Source organism: Pelobates fuscus, chromosome 2, assembly GCF_036172605.1.
Source record: "Pelobates fuscus isolate aPelFus1 chromosome 2, aPelFus1.pri, whole genome shotgun sequence".
Lineage (NCBI taxonomy): Eukaryota > Metazoa > Chordata > Amphibia > Anura > Pelobatidae > Pelobates > Pelobates fuscus.
The window spans coordinates 360,014,367-360,034,687 of NC_086318.1; the positions used below are offsets into that span (position 1 = coordinate 360,014,367).

Genomic DNA, 20,321 nt, shown 5'->3' on the forward strand with positions numbered 1-20,321 from the left:
GATGTGTTGCTGTCTTCTGTCCGCTGGTCCACTTCGTAAATCTATTTCAGAGTTTGGATGAAGTTCAGAACCTGGTGTTCACTTCGAGGTTGGATCCGGCCAAAGCCTCTATCCCGGAAAGTCTTTCTTTTTTGCAAGATGGGTTTGAAGCCGGCCTGGGAGTTTTACGCTCAGAGGCCAGATTTCAGCTCTAAATCACTTCCTGGTTCGGGGCTTTGCCTCAAACCTGCTTTTTCTAAGATTTCTTAAGTCCATAAGGCTTAAGAGGCCTCCTAAGTAGTACCTTTCCCTACTTGGGATCTGTCTGGTGCTTCAAGCCCTTTGTGAACCACCATTTGAACATTTACTGGAGGTTCCTATCAAGTTTCTTACTTTCAAGATGGTTTTCCGGGTGCCTATCGCCTCTGCTAGTTGAGTAGGTGTGATCCGAGCTCTCTCTTTCTCTCCGGAATTCACCTTTTTCATCGCGACTGGGTGGTCCTGCACACCAAGCCTTCTTTTTTGCCTAAGGTTTTTTCTGGTGCTGCGATTACCAACCTATTGTCCTACCGGGGTTTTATCATTTTCCTACGTCGGATCTGGAAAGAATGTGACATCTCCTAGATGTTAGAAGATCCCTGAAAATCTGTCTGCAGATGACTCAGGGATTAGATCCTTAGATCTATGTGTATTCTTTCATGGCGCTAACAGGGGTTGTGCTGTCTCAGGGCCCTCTTTGGCCTGATGGCTAACGTATACAATCAGGTTGGCTTATCAATCCAAAGGGATTCCCCTTAGTTTCCCTTTAAAGGCTCGTGCCTCTAGAGCTATGACGACCTCCTGGGCTGAAAGAGCAGCCGCCTCACCTGCAGACATCTGCAAAGCTGCTGCTTGGTCTTCCTTACATACTTTTATCAAGCATTGTAGGCTGGACGTATTCTCATCATCTGAAGCTGCTTTGGGCGTAAGGTGCTACAAGCTGTGGCCTGCTGAGTTCCCACCCTTTGTTGTTTGCAGGGGTCTTGCTATATCCCACTTGTAAGTACTGCCACTATACGAAGGGAAAAACAGTAATTTTACTTACCGTAAATTCCTTTTTTCTTAGTATAGTGGCAGTACTGGCTTTCCCTCCGCTTTCAAATAGATTAAATTCTATGCATCATTCGGTCTCCGTTTTGGTTCTTTTGTATTACTGGTGAGTGTCTCTGAGTTACAGCTTATATGGAGGCAGCAGGCGGAGCACAGCATTTAAATTCTAAAGAAGGGGGAGCTTCTTGTCCAGAATCCTAAGGAACATCCCACTTGTAAGTACTGCCACTATACTAAGAAAAAAGGAATTTACGGTAAGTAAAATTACTGTTTTTCTGTATGCTGGAGGTAATTGGCTTACCACACCCAAGCCATGCTTGCAGGCGGTCACAAAGGGATTGCTATGCTTGTCATACTCCCTTGCTAAATCACTACTAAGCTCTTGTAAGAGCTTATTCCTGTTTTGCTCTCTGAAGGAGTCTACGGTGGTTATGGTGTCTGCTGGAGTGCTGGAAACCCTCAGGAAGCGCTAGGAGCATCCTTCAACGGAGGTACCCAGTCGGGGTGCCTGTCGATCCATTACAAAGGGCAAGTCTACTAAACAGTGAGCAGCCTGTAAAAAAAAAAAAAAAAAGCCCCCTAGTGTCCCCCCTTCCGAGCCCCCACCCGTGCCGCGTGAGGGGCTATTAAACTGAAGGGGAGCCCTAACGTGAGCGGCGGGCCTAAATGAAAATGAGGGGCGGGGAAGGGGGGGACCCATCTCTCGCGAGATAAGGGGCGTTGCGATGCTCTGACCTCATGAACGGAACCCGGCAGAGCTGCAAGGTACAGCTACTCCGGGCCCTCTCCGGTCTCCCTCCCCCGCCGACGGCCGCATGTCCGTGCTAGTGGGCCGGTGAGAGAGATCTTTTATCTCCCCACCAGCCAGGCACGGAATACAGCTGCGCCAGCGCTCGGAGAGGCAAATACTCGGCGACTGCGGCCCACCGGGCATTTTCCTGTCCTACACGAACGGTAACCCTACACTTAACTCACTAATGTACAGGTGACCCTGCTCACGTCAACACTGCAGGATGTTTCATGTTAGAATTATACATTCACAACTAATACTACTCAAGATACACAGTACTCCTGTCACTTGCTGACTTCCTGTCCCATATGCCATTTCCACTGATAGTCTTAAGAAATGCCTACACATCCATTTCATGAGTTGTCCTCCGAAGATGGGAGCATAAGAGAAGATTAAGAAAGAAAGGGGTGAAAAATAGCAAAGGGGGAATAAAGAGAAGGGGAATAGGAGAGGAGAGGGTGTTTAAAACTAACGACAATCTAGCCGGCCCATCTATTCTTTCACCCACACCCCCCTATCAACTGATGTTTGGCCGGTGTTAACCTGATCCCTCTGGATACAAAAGGACCAGATTCTTATGGAGGATTAAAGGCATTGATCCCGGATACTGAGGTAGGGGATAATCACAGGTACTGGGAGGGTGCCTCATGAGGTGTGGTGTTTTTTTATTTTTTTTTCTCTCTCTCTCTCTATTCTACTATAAAAGTTAGACTTTGACCCCAAGGCCCATACAGGTGTGTCACCTGCCTCTCTCAGGTTGTTCAAACTTCACCTCCCATTGCCCCCATGCTTCGCTTGATTTATGGTGTTTATTTGAGCTCAGATAGGCCATTTTTTGGTACCTACCATTTAGAGACACCTGACGTATCACGTCATCTCGTGTTGGTGCCAACTGGGATTTCCATCCCCTTGCAATCAATAGATTGGCCGCTATTAATACCTGGAATGTGAGCATTCTTTGGCCTTTGTTGGGTATGTCCGGAAGCCTAAACAACAGGACGAACTCAACCTTTGCCTGAACTGGTGTGTCCAACACCCCAGAGATCACCCCAGCCACTATATCCCAGTAAGGTTTGATCACCGCACACTCCCACCAAATGTGGAACATTGAGCCTCTCCCCACTCCGCACCACCAGCACCTGTCTGTAGTTGAGCTAAACATACGGGCCAGTCGTGTGGGCACCAGATACCACCTGGTCAGAATCTTTCGAATGAGTTCCAAGTGCGATAAGCAATTAGTGTTTTGATGTGCCATTTTAAAAACTTTTTTCTGACCAGGTAGTGTTTTGTTATTAAAAGAAAGCAATTTAAAAAAAAATAATAATATGCATGGGTGTATGCAAATTAACTACATTCAATTACAGTGGGACAACATATAGTGCAAATTCCAGTATTTGTTTTGGTTGGACAATTGCTTCTTTCCTTAAAAGTTAGAATTCTGAAAAATAAAAAAGTTAGAATTCTGAATAAAAAAAGAAGCTACAATTTCCAAATATTATATTGAGCTAGCTAAAAATGATAGGTTGAATAATGAGCAAATAACTCCGGAAACTTGTGAAGAAATTGAGAGTCTGAAACAAGCTATTAAAGTAAAGATCTATAAAAACAACACATCCATTATATTCCTCAAACAAAAATGCTATCATAATAACAAAGTTAGACAAGTCCTTTCGAATATATTAAAAATATCTCAAAAGACAAAGCAATACAAAAGATAGTAGTTGGAGATAAATACTTAATAAACCCAAAAGACATCTCTCAGGGTTTCTCAGACTCAAACACATCCTTGTATAATCTACAGGATCCCAATATGACACATTTGGAAATAGAGCAATTATCGGATAGACTGGATATTCCCAAGATCTCACAAGAAAAATTTTGAATGCCCCTTTTACTATTATGGAAATTATCAACTTCATAAAAAAAATCTAAAATCCAACAAAGCTCCAGTCCTGGATGGCTTCTTGGCCCTATTTTGCAAAAAATATATTGATATATTGGCACCTCTTTTATTTATTAACTTGATTCCAATCAAAGTGAAAGTAATTAATTATCATTTGTTTCATACCAAAATGTGAGTTTTCTTTAGGTTTATTTTATAGTTTGAGAACTTCCCATACAATTAAGCGCTACAGAATCTGTTGGCGATAATAATAATAATAATAATTACACAACCTTAAAAACTTTAGGGATTGAAATTAGGGGCTCCATCAGGGTCAGAACATCATTATCACATCATCATCAAATATTTTATGGTCTCGACCAGCAGATTGAATCCCTTGTATTTTCCTATTTTTCCTAATCATAATAGCCAGTGGTTCAATGTTCAAAATATAAAGTAGAGGGAGCAGATGCCATCCTTGCCTTGTACCATTTTTTTATTACATACAGCCAGCATACACAAATGTTCCATACAGCCAGCATACAACACATACAGTACATACAGACAGCACACACAAATTATATACAGCCAAAACATACACACAATACATAGAGCCAACACACACCACACACAAATCACATACCCACACACCCATGTTAGATACAGCCAATACACACAGTACATACTGGCAGCACACACGTTAGATACAGCCAAAACATACACAGTACATACAACCATCTCACACACACACACACACACACACACACACAAAGTAAGGAAACAGGAGGGTGGATAAAATACGTAATTTGTAATTTATAATGTGTGTGTATGCGGGTCTGTGTGTATATGAGTGAGTGCATAACTGTGCATGTATCTGGCTGTGTGTCTGTGTACCAATGCGTCTGAATTAGTGTGTGTGTTTTTCAAAACTTTGCACACCACTGTAATTACTTTGAGTAATCACAATAGTTTTAGCAACGCAGATCTTAGTGGTCTTAGTTCTAGCTCCTGTATGTCTATATGTATAACATATGACAGCACCCTAAAAAATATGTGTGGACTTTGTATCTGGCTGCTAAAATGAAAATTCCAAATATATCTTCCTAGCTCAAAATGGTATAAAACATTCTTCAATCCCATGTTAGCAAATTTATGTAAAGCATGTGGAATGTGTTTTACCTAACTTAATAAATCTGTCATACCATATTTCTCAATCTAGCCTTGTTGTCCAAGGATGTGAGACTTACGATAAATTATGTTCAAGTCAATTTTTTGCATTATCTGGCTGATTCGCTGCAGAGGGTCCATGCGGTCCATGCTTTGTTTGTGTGTGGGGGGGAGCTCAAGAATTTGCAAAAAAAGCACTTGGACTGTTTGACAGAAAATGGGTTTTCACACTCAAAAAGTTTTAGCACCATAACCACAACAGGTAATAATTAAAGAATAAATCCATGAAGCATATATGCGTTGATCCAAAAGACATATTCCTCAAACAGGTAACAAAAAGTTAATAGCATTTTAAGAGTGGATAAGCACTTATTTCTCATGTTTGATGGGATTAAATTGCTAATAAATATTTGATCTACCTATATTGCAAGCCTCTAATTCAACCTGCCACATGTGTGTTGTTTATAGATATGACTTGAGTCTGGATGAGATGAGGGACCTGACAGTTGAAAGAGTTAAGTTTGCCATGAGTTTACCACTAGTTCAAAGTGCGTTTCTGGAAATGGTAAGATTTTGACAATTATTTGCATTTTAAAAATTATTTTTGCAAATGTGTTTTATATTTTAGCAAATCTAGGAAAATGGTTAGTATAAGCATTTAAACAACAACACCTAATGGATTACCAATCCGTGAAAGGTCTGTACACTGGTCTTCAGAAATAGGGAAGTTGAACTTTCCTGGCTGGGCCCTTACTAAAATAGCCTAGTGGGCATAACCTAAAAAGCAAAGCAGGCCACATCCTTCTGCTGTATGGAAGATGGGAAGTAAAGGACTGTGGGTCACATGACATCTCCACTGTCATCTCACTTTATTATCAGAGTTATTTTCTAAAGTGAGAATTCATGATGAATTTAAAATGTTATGCCAAAGTAGCTGACTTGCAGATTTCTTCCATTTCGACATTCCAAATTTTTCCATTTCGACTTTTGGCCTTAAATTATAAATTCACGTTCAGTTCTCACTTTGTTGAATAACCCTGTAAGTATTTTCGGTATAGCAGTACGGTATAGCAGCTGTATGTCCAAGAGCATACCCGATGTAATTGAACGCTGGTTAAATCAGCTCCTTGCTGTGGCACTGAAAAGAATAATGTTGATGTGTGACTGTATGTGCAATTAGGCAAAATTGTGATGGTGCCTTGTTTGAATGTTTACAAAAAAAACAAAACAATAGTGCTGTTTAAAAAAGAAAAAAGTATACATCTTTATCCTCACGAAAGAAGTAAAATGTTTTAAAATATGTTGTGGTAGAAGTGTAGTTTATGTTGAATTATCAATCTTGTCAACATGAATTTTTGAAGAATGAAAGCACATGCAATTACAGAAAATGTTGCTATATTTTTGTTTTTCACATGTGTTTAGATTGATAAAAAGAAAAACTTCATCAACAAAAGTTTGATTATTGGAGAAGTTCTTTGTACAGCTGATATGACAACTGGAGTAAAGGTAAGTTTTATACCATAAACCCATGACCTCAATATTGGTGTTTCTATGCTTTATCAGCTTTCAAAAACTGTTGACAAGTTAATGTATAGTGTAATGATACAGCACTGTATAGAAAATCAGTGTCTTATCAGTGCTGACTTCCAGTCTCCTCGCATAAGCGCTGCAATTATTTTTTTTGTTTTCTTATTTCCAGTTATTACCGGGCACACAATGCAAATGAGGAGAATTTGAAACATTGTTTTTGTTTCTCCTCGTCTGCTATCTATATCAAATGTCAGAGAATGTTAACTTTTATAAGGATAATTGACAGGAAGTCAAGATGGTAGCACTCTGAATTTCCACATTTAATTAATATTTTCAGGCCTCATTAACACACATTTGCTAAATATAGGGAGTAAGTAAACATATTTTTATAATCCTTGGAAATGACCGTTAATTACCCAATTATGAAAGTCAAAGATAAAAATGTGTGCTCATTTTCATATTTCAGAATTCCCTTACATGAATAAAATAGAAATTATGTATATTTTGGGGAAGGGTCTCACAAAGCCCTTACCTCTGGATCCTACCGACCTTTTATTCATGATCTTGAATCCTCTTAAATTGGTTCTTTCAGTTTCTGGAGTCTTTGTATACATTTCAAAGAGCCCAATGGTGATTTCACCACTTGGTGCCTGGTGGCCACTGAGTGTAGGGGAAGGTGTTTTTATTTATTTATTTTTACTTTTCTGAACTTGTCGTAGCAGCCGCTGCCATAAGCATCTGGTGGCTACTCTTCAGCTCTTGGCACTTCTTCTGCCAGGAGCCTAGATAGTGCTGCACTCTTGTGCATGTCAGGCAGTACAGCACCGAGGTCTATTTTTATATTTTTATAAGCAGATCGTGGAAGCTGTCATAGATATTGTTGCTAGTGACAGCGAATAGAAGTGTCAATTAGCTCCCTTTTTGTCAAGTCCCTACTTTGACTTGTGTATTTTAGGACAAGTGGTTTAAAAAATAACAAATTAGGAATAAGGAAGAGACGAGGAACAGATTGAAGTATAGTAATTATAGAGTGACAGAGCCGCATTAAAACTGAAGGAGGTTGCCAAGAATTATGGTAACTGTAGTTTTATATTGCCATGTTTTGGCTACCAATGATCTATAGAGCTAGCTATTATTTGTGTCCAATGCTCAGCCGAAGCATCATAACCATCTAGGGTCTTTGGATGGAGCAGAAGCTAGGGACTTCCTTTCCAAATGTACCTAATCCTATTCATTATAGATGATTATCTGAGTGATTTTTAGAAATTGTTTAATCAGTTTGCCCACACCGCAACATTATGACATCACTGTAAAAAATCCTATGTGAAGTTGCAATGTAAAGCATGCATGCCTGAAGTAAGTTGTGTGTGCTCACTGTGAATTGATAAATAAATGTGAATAAATGTAATCAGCAAGCTGGGCAGACAGAGTGGGTATACCTTGTTGCCTGGTGAGCACTAAATTTGCAAATACGAGATAAACAGCACCTGCAACTTTGCTAAAACGTTGGAGTTATTGATTAGCGATTTGATTTGCTGCTAGGTGTACTCCGTAACTAATAATGAAAAAAATAAATGAATGATATATTCAGTACCCAGAATGTTTATTGCTGCTGTTATATCTTACAGTGTGGAGTAGTCTGCTGGTTGTTCGGTGGAGCAGTGATGAATCTTGGAAGTCCTGACCACATACAGAAATGGTTTCTTCCCCTAAAGGTACAGTGTTGTCGTAATATTTTATATCTCAAAGTGGAATGTTCTGTAGTCCAGTTAGAACTGCATTGCTGTTAGCATTGTTAAATTAGAATATTTGGTCTATCCATTCCATTGCTTGTTTGTTTGCGTTCAGGATCCTAGTTCCTAGCACGTTTTTGCAGAAACAACTGTCTGTGGATGGCAATGGAATGTGTAAATCAAAATTCAGAGAGCTGTGTGTTATTCAATGTAGAGTGCATTACATGTTCTTAATCAGAATTACCTTTAAACCATAATGAGAAAAAGGGCAGGGCAATCGTAAAAGGAATGGTTTATTGATTTATTCACTAAATGTCGAATTGTAGAGGATTGAAAACCAAAAAGAAAACATGTCGGCACAGAGTGCCATCTTCCACTACTTTTCTGTCCTCTGGAATCTTGTTGTCCGGAAGTACCACAGCAACTACACCACAAGTGGTTGTTATCATTTAGCAGCTTCCCTTTCAGCATCCACGTAGGCGAGTTTGTTTTTAATTTGCGTTTTTCTTAAAACTTCCTTCATGAAAATTAAGGTTTCAGTATTGTTCTGTCACAATTTCCTTTAAAGAGATATCCGTTAAAGGAAAGCATTGTGATTAGGGCACATTGTTAAACTGAGTAATGGAGATGACAGCTGTCAGATGGTCATGGGCTGGCATTTTCCTGTATTCAAACATGCTGAAAAAGTATCTTAACACTGTTCACCAATGACAACCAACTAACTAAACTGTGATCAATTTAGAATTACACGTTACACTTTGCAATGCTGATTACTGATAAAACTAAGGAAAATCAGTCAACATCTTTATATTTTGTTTTCTCTCCGGTAATGTAATGTGTTTAAAAATGTTATGCATGTTTTTACTTCTGCTGACTACATCAATCCTGAGTATCCTCTTGTGTTTATTTATCAAAAAACAAACAAACATGTTTTACAAAGACCAAGTGTCACGTTTAAGCTACCCAACTTTCAAGTATAGATCACACATAGAAAGACAAAATACCAGACGATAGAATGGGTAGGTTTAATGTACAAAAAGAGAAAAGGCGTGAATGTGATACCAGAAATACGGAAATACGATGGAACTAGCCAGGTCAGGATTACAGAAGTCAGAGATGTCTGTTAACAAGCCAAAATAAACTGATCAAAAACTCAGAGAATATAAAACTATCTGAGCAACCAATGGGAAACCATGACAAGGCAAAAACTCTGGGGCGTAAAACTTTATTTAAATAATGAGGTGGCCTCTGATTGGTCCACGTCAATCCAGCAACCACAAACTGTGCAGTAACAAGGTTTCAGTGATGACTTGGCACCCCTGAACCTTGAAAGGACGCTAGGCATCATATTGGCATTTGTAGAGGGGCTGCACAAGCAAACAGCGTCTCTCTCCCTGCCAGAAGGCCCAAAAGCATTTGCCTCCAAATCGACACATATCAGGATGGCAGAATGGGACCAAAAGTCGAAGCTTCCCGAGTAAGTACTGCAACACCAAGTAGGAAACAAAGTACTTAACAAACAATAGATGCAAATAATATTCCTCCAAAGAATAAGCCCAAACATGGTTGGGGGATTTTTTTTTTTGCATAATGTTGTTTACCGAGCGCATGCTCTCATTGACTGTGAAAGCAACTCATGTGAGTTGGAAAGACTGCGGCCAATTGTATTACCTGCGTAAAGCCCTATCTTTAGCCCTCTTTTCTCATACACCAAGCAGAGTATTACAATCTCTGTAAATTGAAGTGACTTGTCTAGTCTATTTGGGTATCTGCTACCAGTGTTAACTTTGGCGGCAAATTTCAGTTTAGTTGTAGTCATAGTCTTTTGACAAAGCCATTTTAGTCATCTGAATTGTTTTTGTCTTAGTCGACTAAATTTCCAGTAGAGTTTAGTCGACAGGACTAAAATCTAATGGGTTTAATTAAAGTTTGTATCTGTTTTTTTTTTTTTTTGCCCCTTCCACGGCCCTTATGGGTCTCTTTGTGTCCCCCAAGTCCCCATGTGTCTCATTCCCTCAGCCCCCGATGTCTCATTTCTTCTCCTCCCTCACACATGTGTCTTACCCGCCAGTGTTAATTTTGGCAGCAAATTTCAATTTAGTTTTACTTGTAGTCTTTTGACTAAAAATATGTTTTATTTTTATTTTAGTTGTTTTGGTTTTTGTCTACTAAATCTCAAAACGTTTAGTTGACTAAAATTGATCGTCGACAAAATTAACACTGTCTGCTACCCTTAACTTTCCTGATTATTTAATCTCACTTTATTCTTTGACAGTCACACCTGCTTGCAGGTTTATTAGTTCACCTTACTGTAGGCATCACGCCACTTTTCTGATTGAGGTAGAAGTAGGGCTCGAGACTTTAGTGTGAGGTTTACTAGGTAACATTGAATTTAGCAGAGCTTACCATACAGATATCTTGGCTATTTTATATAGTTAGTGCGAGCTCCTCTATTTAAAATATATAATTAATGAATAAATAGGGATTGTCTTGGAAGCAATAAAGTTATGTCTTTTAAAATATTTTATTAAAATATAAATATTGACTTATAAAAACATAATAATCCATTATAATAATTTACAGCAGAGTTTATTTGCAATATCCGGAAAATAGAATAACATACCCTCCTGAACAAGTCAACCACTCAGTCTTGGTAAAATGGAGCAGTGTCTGCAACCAAAATTCTTTCCTCTGATTGTAATATTATTACGTACACATATTTATACTCTAGCTTTTCAATTAGGGCATGTTGGAAAAATAGAAAAACAAACCCAATCTATCTTGGCTTGACCATTAAGTGGCATTTCCTTGACTTGGTCATTTAATATGGGAACATCTTAATCGGTCGATTATCGTGACCAAGACTTCTTGTCTAGTTTTGGACTAAAACTTAAGGTTGGACATGACGTTGGTAAAGCCCTGACTTGGTGTCACAATAACCTAGGACAAGATGGCGTCTTAATGTCTTTCCAACTAGTGCATTGAATTTGGGTAAGAGGTAATTTATTAAATTAACTTTTGTATGAAAATCAATCTGTTACATTTCTAACAACCTGTCAGTTTGTAAAATCTATTGAATACAACTTTTCATTCATTCATTCAAAAAAAAAAACTACTAATATTTGCATATATCTATAAAAGTTACGTAGCTGAAAAGTGACATGTGTCCATCAAATTCAGCCTTTCTCACATTTGTTTTATTAATCTAAAGGAATGTGAAATAAAATTCCTTCTCAACCCCAGAATGGCAGTCACATCTCTCCTTGGATCAAGACGCTATTACCCCACTAAGTAAAAATGATATCCCTGAATATTATGTTTTTGCAAGAATTTATCCAATTGCTTTTCAGACGTCTGTACAGGCTCTGATAAAACCACCTCTTCAGGCAGAGAATTCCATATCCTTATTGCTCTTACTGTAAAAACAACCTTTCCTTTGACTTAGCCTAAATTTCTTTTCTACCAGTTAAAATTAGTGACCTCGTGTCCTATGTTAGTCCTGTTTATGAATATATCTCCAGGAAAAACTGTGCCCCTCTGAGGAGTAGTTTTTTTTAAAATAAAGAGATGTAAATGTGTTAACCTTTACTCGGAACTAAAATATTCCATTCCTTTCATTTTGTATCCCTCCTCTGCACTTTTTCTAGTGCCATAAAATCCTTCTTTAGATCCGGTGCCCAAAATTGCACAGCATATTCAAGGTCTTACCAGTGATTTATAAAGAGGCAAAATGATATTCTCATCCCGAGAATTAATGCCTCTATTTATACATGACAATACCTTACTAGCCTTAGCAAATGGCGATTTGACATTGCACATTGTTGCCTAGTTTATGGTCTATAACAATTCCAAAATCTTTCTCGTGTGTTGTTATACTTAATTCACTACCATTTAGGGTGTAAGTTGCGTGTGCCTCAAAGTGTATAACTTTGTATTTTTCTTCATTAAACTTCATCTGCCATTTGAGTGCCCAGTCCCCCAATCTTTCTAAAACCTTTTTCAGCAAAGTAAAATTCTGCTCACATTGTATTTCTTTGTTTTGTTGTCTGCAAACCGTAAATCAAAACTTTCAATGCTTATTTCAAGTTCATTTATAAATAAGTTAAATAGACGTGGTCCCAGAACAGAACTCTGATAGCCCTAAGAGACACCACTTACCACTTTTGTCAAGCTTGAAAATTTACCATTGATGACAACTCTCTGTACTCTATCTTTAAGGTATTGTTCTACCCAAGAACAAGAGTTTTCATCTAGACCAATTTCATTTAGTTTGAATTTCATTTTCTGGATTGCTGAATTGATCTTTGGAGTTGTTATTGATATATTTTTGTTATTCCAATATTTGTTATTACTGACCTATTCATGAATACTCTTTAATGCCTACATATGAAACAGAGACTTGTCAGTGTCAGGATTATATTGATCCAGCACGCAGAATAGTATTACACCCTAGAACTAAGGGTAACGTCTTACCGGGCCTTAGAATGGCCGGACTTAGTCAGAATACCTGCAGAGGTCAGGGACACAGAACGAGACCCGAGAATAGTCAGAATACCTGTAGAGGTCAGGGACACAGAACGAGACACAGCGATAAGGAAAAGCCAAAAGTCAAGGGTACCAGAAATCGGGGAAGTCAAAACGAAGCCAAAGTCAAAAAACAGTCTAAGGGAAACCATGACAGGACAATGAGCTAAGGAATAAGTGAGTTTAAATAACCCTCTTGCAGATACAATGGGCTGGACCTAGACCAAAACGTGTATATGCGTATTTTGCGCGAAGTCACCCGCATGTCGACATCGTCTTTACCGTGGATGGACATGGGGCTATATAATTGCATGGGTCCGCAGTAGCCACGTGCTCCGACATGCCGCAAAAGCCAGGCATCATGGCAGAAGACCGCCGAGTGGCACTCCCCTCGATCTTCGGAAGGTAATTATCTCAGTTTTTGCCACATGGAGATGAAGGATACATGACAATCAGGACCTATAGACTGGAGAAGTGTTTTTGTTGTTGTTGTTTTTAAATGGGTCTTATTTTGCCTCGTGATTCCTCGTGAAACCCAGGAGCTCAACCAAAGGTGAGGATACAAACTGAACTAAATGGTCCCTAAGTCTGTATGTGTTGTGCATTTTGTGTCACAGTTTTTAGACCTAATTGTATCCATATGTCCAAAATATGCCCTGTTTCTTTAATACAATAGTTTCTTTAATACATTTTTATTTACCAATTTTGTCTCCGAATTGGAAGTACAATATTTCATTCCAATGAGTTTGTACATAATTGGTCTGACCAACCACTAGGGGGTAGTGTTGCCCTTTCGTTTAGATGTCATGCATTCAATAAGATAAAATTATGTTTTTAGAAGGAAAGCTTATCCTTTTGTAAAAGTTGGACTGTTATTTTTATCTGTCTTTTTTTTCTTTACTTATTTTTTCTAAAAAAAGGTCCGTGCTGTAGTGGAAAATTATTGGCCGCAACACAAGTGTTTCATGTTGTGGAAGCCACATTTGTTTGGATAGAGCTCAAGTTTTTCCATAACATAGCGTGCATCTTGACAGCCACACTCCCCATATAATAGAATTGAGGGCTAAAGCTCATGTTTATGCATTGTCTATCTAATCTTCACCTTTAACCTTGGCCCATGGCTAAGGGAGGGGCAAGGGGAGCCGTAGAGGTTTCTATACAAGACCCCCTGGCTCTCATATCTCCTGTCCCACTCAAAAAGCCTGTTATTTATATCAGCTTAGTAAGACTGAATCATTTTCTGAGGATTTTCTTTTGCTTTGTCTAAGACTGAAATAAGGCAGTTACTGAGACCATATGCATTTGTGCTACGTGTTCTTGCCCACGCTATAGGGAGAGGGGGCTGTCATACTCCCTGCAACAGCTTTATGTCTTCTTACTATGTTTTATCCAGCCTTATGGAGAGATAACATTATTAGCTCGCTGTCTCACAGCACAGGCGAACCTGTCAGGTGATTGACATGTTGATTGACGTATTTGTACTTTGAGGAAATCCAGAAAATCTATACTCTGTGGGAGGGAGTTTTGAAATTAAGTGCTTTTTGGTTTTTTTCTTAATATTTTATGAACTGGTAAATTTACGTGCTTGTGTATATACGTATTCATAATTTTAATGCAAATGGTTAATTGATGTTTAACTCTGCAATAGTATAGTTAGGGTGCCATTTTAACAAATGGGCAGTTATGACAAAGAAAGAGTTGGTCGTTTACACCCTCTGTCCCCTTGAAGATAAACTGCAGGTTTATATGGCCTGATCTCAGAATGCAGTGAGGACTGAGAGAGCACATGCAGAGGAATCACTGAATAATGTTGAATTGTATGACTCCATGAACAGACGTACAAGATCCAGGAAGTCTATAAGGGGATCTCTGGAACATAGAACACTGGAGCTGAGTAGCAGGAACTATGATGCCTTGACCCAGAGCCTGTGTTTTATATGAATACAATAAATGTAGTGATATCTATATTGTAAAACAGTGAATTAAAAAAAAAAAAAAAAAGTCTACAAAGTAGAAGGGAATAAAAAAAATCTAAATAAAAACTGGGGAAAAGGTGGCATTGGGCCAAGGGTGAATGAAGGCTTCAAAGTCTAGTTGTGGTATAAAACACATCCAACCCGAGGATCCAGCTTCCAAAACAATCTGAGCACGTAATTTTCTCTGTAGTAAGAATAGGCCACATTTTATTTTTGATCTGTACGATATAGCTGCTGACTTCCAGTTTATATCCGTCACCACTGTGGACAAGGTGCAAATGCAGGAAATAAACTTATTGGTCACTTGAGAGCTGGTGTCATGAAGTGTCCTTTTATTAAAATGTTTTGCCTATCTGAAAGAACACTTCTTTGAAAAGGAGCTGTCACTGACATTATTCTTTTGCTCACCCAAGTAAACTGTTCACACATTTACTGGGCTGCATAGAGCACCATATACTGTACTATACTTTAAGGCTTCATGAGACATCAAGCGATTCTTCTTCTTATCATTTTGCAAAAGGTGTAAAATGATGGAATTTGTATTGGGAAATTACTAACTCCCATCACTCGCAACAGTCCTACAATAGAAACTTTACCAGAAATTAAATAAAGTTTGAGTATTTCTGTGTAAATACAGAAATGTAAAGTGTCCATTTTACCGCACGGGCTAATGTTGCAACCAATGCCAACAGGAAGCATCAAAACAGCGTGTTTACAGATAAATCAGACTGCATTGTACCCTCACCCAAGATAAGTAAACAGACAGAGGCTGGAAAATGATAGCTTTTGGTTCATATGTAAAATGAAACAGGCAATAATCACTATCAACCCTCCGTCTCCGTCTCCGTCAAGTGTATAACTCAAGTCAATTGAGATGGATGATGAATTTGTAAAGCAAATTAAAGAGGCACAGAGGTTCAAAAAACAGGTTCTTTTTGGCAGCTGGCATGAATCACCAGTGCAAAGCATTGTAGGATTAAAAGATCAAGTTTAAAAGTAAACGGCTATTACACTGCAAATGTAGGATGTTGTTTTTGATCTCGTAGCTTGCCAAAAACAATAAGAAATACTCAAAAAATATTATTAATCCAAGTGGGGCTTATTTGGATCAGGTATTTAAACTCACTCTACAAGGATCATAGTCCTGACAAACGTTTTTGAATTCCAGGCTGATAAACACATAATTATCGCATCAACTTTTTTTGTATCGTTCAGTAATATGATAAGAGTAACCATAAGCAACTGGATGCTTTCACACTGCAGGCAACTCTAAGCACTCGTGTTATGTTGGATGCATTTCTACTATTCTTGATGTAGCTATCTGAGGGATTCTATAGGTTCAGACTTTAATGTAATGTTTATTTTCCCGTAAAATATGAAAAAATTACTGTCCCATTCTGGTAGTCCAGTGAGGATGTAGGACATATGATTTGGATATACCCTGATCAGCCCCTACAATAAAACCACTGACAGGTGAAGTAAAGAACATTGATTATCTTGTGCAAACGTAACCTGTCAAATTGTGGGATATATTGGGCAGCAAGTGAACAGTCAGTTCGTGAGTATCATGTGTTGGAAGCAGAGAAAGATGGGCAAGTGAAAATATCTGAGTGACTTTGACAAGGGTCAAATAGTGATGGGTAGACAACGCGGTCAGAGCATCTCCAAAACAGTGTGTGGGGTGTTCCCGGTATACAGTGGTTAGTACCTGCCAAAAGTGGTGCAAGAAAGGACAACCGGTGAATCGGAATCAGGGTCATGGGTGCTCAAGGCTCATTGATGTACGTGAGGAGCGAAGACTAGCCTGTCTGGTCCAATCACACTATAGCTCACATTGCTGAAAAACTTAATGCTGGCCATGATATAAAGGTGTCAGAACACACAGTGCATTGCAGTTTGCTGTGTATGGGGCTGTATAGCTGCAGACAGGTCAAGAGTGCCCATGATAGAGGCGTACTGGTGTTTTTGCACCAACAAAGCTGCTATTTTTTTGTTATCCCGGAGTGCCTGAACCGTTATTTATTCTGCATATCTTGGAAGAGTGTCCATGATATCTGTTCACCTCCAAAAGCATATGCTCTGTAGAGACAATTAGAATATATCTTTAACTAAGCATAGGTGCCCTCGAAGGCACAGACCAGGATTTCTAGGGCAGTCTATCGACATATTTTCTCTTTCCACTTATATCCTTTAGTTTCTTTATTTCCTAGCTATTCTACTTTACCCTTTATCCTTTTATACTTTGTTTGGATTTCAATAGTTGTTTAGAGGTAGAGAGCTTAGTCGAGGGCTCCCCCTGGCAAGTAGATCAGCAGTATACAAGAATACATTGTAGCCATCTTTTTGGTTGTGGTTACATATTACTCTTTTGGATTAAGTGATCCACTCCTTGACTATTTTTTCTGTGCAGTATTCAGCTCTACCTCCAACAATATTGTTGTAAATACACTTTTTCTTTTTCTTTAATTTATGTTGTACATAAATATATTTGTGTTCAAATCTGTCTATAAGCACAATATTTATGATTTGTACTTGTGCACATCTACTATTCAACTTTTGTTCATCACTGACCCCACCCATCAGGTCATATTATTGTATATTTTCTTAAATCAACTAAGATTATAAGTTACGTTTTTTAAAACAACTACCTTCCTATATCAGGGAAATTAGTCGTTCTCTCCTCTTTTTATATTACTCACCTGGGTTCATTCCCTTTTCTTTTTACCCCTAATATCTACACTCTGATCACTCCCACCTTCTCCATTCCTTTCACTTCCAAAAGCACCTTCAAGCATCAGAACTAGACCATGGAGCAATGAAAAATTGGTCTGTAATTGTTTGAGAAACTTGACAATGAGTTCAAGGTGTTGCCTTTGTGTTCAAATTTCCCAGATCTCAATCCAATTGAGCATCTGTGGGATGTGCTGGAACAACAAATCTTAATCATGAATGCCCCACCTCGCAACTTGCAGGATTTAAAGCATCTGCTGTTAATGTCTTGGTGCCAGATGCCACAGGACACGTTCAGCGGTCTTGTGGCGTCCATGCCTCAATGCATCATAGCTGTTTTGGCAGCATGAGTGGGACCTACACGCAGGGGAGGGCAGGCAGCCTTAGGACTCGGGGTGCAAATCCAGTCAAGTGGCCCATTGCATCACCGAATCAGCTCACCATCCATGCCCACCCTTTCCTGGTTTTATGACGGATATTGATGTTTTGAAGCAAAATAAATATGGTCTGGTGAGAGGGAGAAGGGTAATAAAGTGTGAGTGAGTGTGAGGGAGGGGGGACTAAATACTTTTTCTCATTCCCTGGTGGTCCAGTGGTGATATCTGGTCTGCAGCTCCGCAGTGTGCAGAGCTGCAAACCATGTATCTCGCGAGACTTGCTCAGAGCATTGCTGTGGCAACCCGCGGCAATGCCCTGATTGGCCAGATCTCGCGAGACACATGCTCTGCACACTGCGGAGCTACAGACCAGCAGCCACGGGCACTCTCCAGCTGGGCAGCCTGGAGGGGCCTCCTAGTGTCTGCCCTTGGCCGCCTAAACGGCTTAATTAGAGAGCCACCTCCGTTTGATTTAGGGCGGCCTTAGGGGCAATTGTCCAGCCCACCCCTGCCTACACGATGTCAGGCAGGTGATTTTCATGTTGTGACTGATCAGTGTATTTTATGTAAAGCGATATACACAAACTCATAGAGAGGTGACCAGAGGATTTAATTGATTAGCTAAAGAATACGTTTTTAATATTGTAATGGATAATAACGGATTTAATAATGTAACGGATCACCTATACTCTGACTTAGTATATCCGTTGAAGTCTCCCAGGTCCCGAAGTGAAGCAGTTATTATAGATCTGGTATACCCAAACATCAGCCTAGGCTTGTTGAAGGGTACAAGAAGACTGTTTTATTATGGCTCAGTGGCCTGCTTATATACACAACTCCCAGCACGTGGTCTCCACACAATACAATGCAAACCCCTCTCATAAATCTCTGTGCCTGGGAGATAATTGCGTTAAAGACTGGTAAGCTAATTATCTCCCAGGAACAGAGAGTCAAACATAAAAATATGTGCTTTTGCCGGTCAACTTTCGGGAACTCCTGCGGCTGCAATACAGGGTTCTCTGGCTAGCTCTTACGTAGCGTTTGTATCCCTTAGTCTCAGGCACCTTCCATCAAAAAAGCGCTCTCCTGGTGGATTTCAAAGTGCTTCAAGACCTCGAACCAAGTTGTCCGGGAACCGCATGGTCACCTCATGCCGAAAACTGTTCCATATCATTTGCGGCTAAGTACTGCTGAGGTGACCGGGAACCCACGAAGTCCTCATGCTGAATTTACTTCCATAACAATCTCGGGTAAGTACCGCTGAGGACAATTTGTGGGTTTGGTTCATGCGAACAGCCGCCAGAGAGCCAGCTTTTGGTTTCATTCGCATTAAATAGTACACTGCAATAAATGTAGCCAATTAGACTGCTTTTTCAACTTTTAAATATCATATACTGCCTTCCCCCAATCTCACTATTCAAGTTTTACAAAATGGCATAACTCAGACAGTCACCTGCCTCCATGATAAAACCTGTTACTTTCCATTTTTCAATTGCTGCGTGTGCCAGATGAAGATTAATACCATGTGCAGTTATAAATGAACGTTGGTTCGATGCATCTCTGAGATTATGCTGATTGGCCAAGGGGGTATATGACTCCGCTCCACCACGCCTCCTTGGCTGAGATCATTAATAGAATTGACGATTCAGTCAATCCATTGCTTTAATAGGAGGTGGATCGGGGGTGTAGCCAGTGCTGGTGGACCTGCGCCACGCTGGAATAAAGGTACGCTTTGACACTTTGTAAGGGCAGGCCAGGGACCTAAATAGTGCCTTGCGAAAGTCTGCACGTGAGTTGGTTGTTTACGAAGTATTTTATGAGATATAGTCTGATACAGAAGCCAGTAGTTTACATGTTGATTTTGTAAAATTTAATTTTAATTTTATTTTATAAAAAGAACTGAATGTTTTCTAAATGATCAACAAAAGATATAGACCATTTCAAAAATACTGCATGGTAGTGTATAGGGTATTTTTTCTAATGAAAGAGTCACTTTTAACATTATCTATTAGTTGGTGTTTGTCAGAGCTTCTTAGTATCTAACAAAGCAGAAAGGTAAGACTAATAAATACTTTTCATTAATGTGAATTGTATAGATAAGAATTGCAAACTCAGTGACTCGAATATCTAACTAAGAATACAGGTCACTTCAAATTAAATCTTATTGTTCTAAAGATCTTCTTGTCAAGTTGCGATTTTTATATACTATTTTTAAATGTATTTTTGTGTAAAAAAAAAATCAATATATTTATATATTTGTGCTCGGAATTTAATACGTAATAGATAGTATCCGTAAGGGCAAAGTTGGTTGTGGTGTGCCGAAACCAACGTACGAGTGGGCCTGTAAATAAAAGAGGGCAAAAGAGAAGTTCAAGAAAATACACACTTTATTACCTTTTTACATAACCAAGTTCCTGAAAGCTTGACAAAGCTCTTTTTCCAGTCGTGGAATATATGTATGGTATACGGAGGATTTCCAACAACCCAATCTCTTGATGATGTGGACAGGTGTATTTGTGCTAGAGGCTGATGAGGCGGCTCCTA

The 20,321-nt window shown here is 39.2% G+C and overlaps 1 protein-coding gene across 1 annotated transcript in view; it reads left to right on the forward strand.

Moving 5' to 3' along the window:
• ACOXL (acyl-CoA oxidase like) overlaps nt 1-20,321 on the forward strand; it is a 447,901-nt gene that overhangs the window by 19,766 nt on the left and 407,814 nt on the right. The window contains exons 2-4 of the mRNA XM_063443672.1: nt 5,376-5,472; nt 6,330-6,413; nt 8,066-8,152. Of these exons, the coding sequence (XP_063299742.1) occupies nt 5,376-5,472; nt 6,330-6,413; nt 8,066-8,152 (268 nt within the window). The remainder of the gene's footprint in view (nt 1-5,375; nt 5,473-6,329; nt 6,414-8,065; nt 8,153-20,321) is intronic.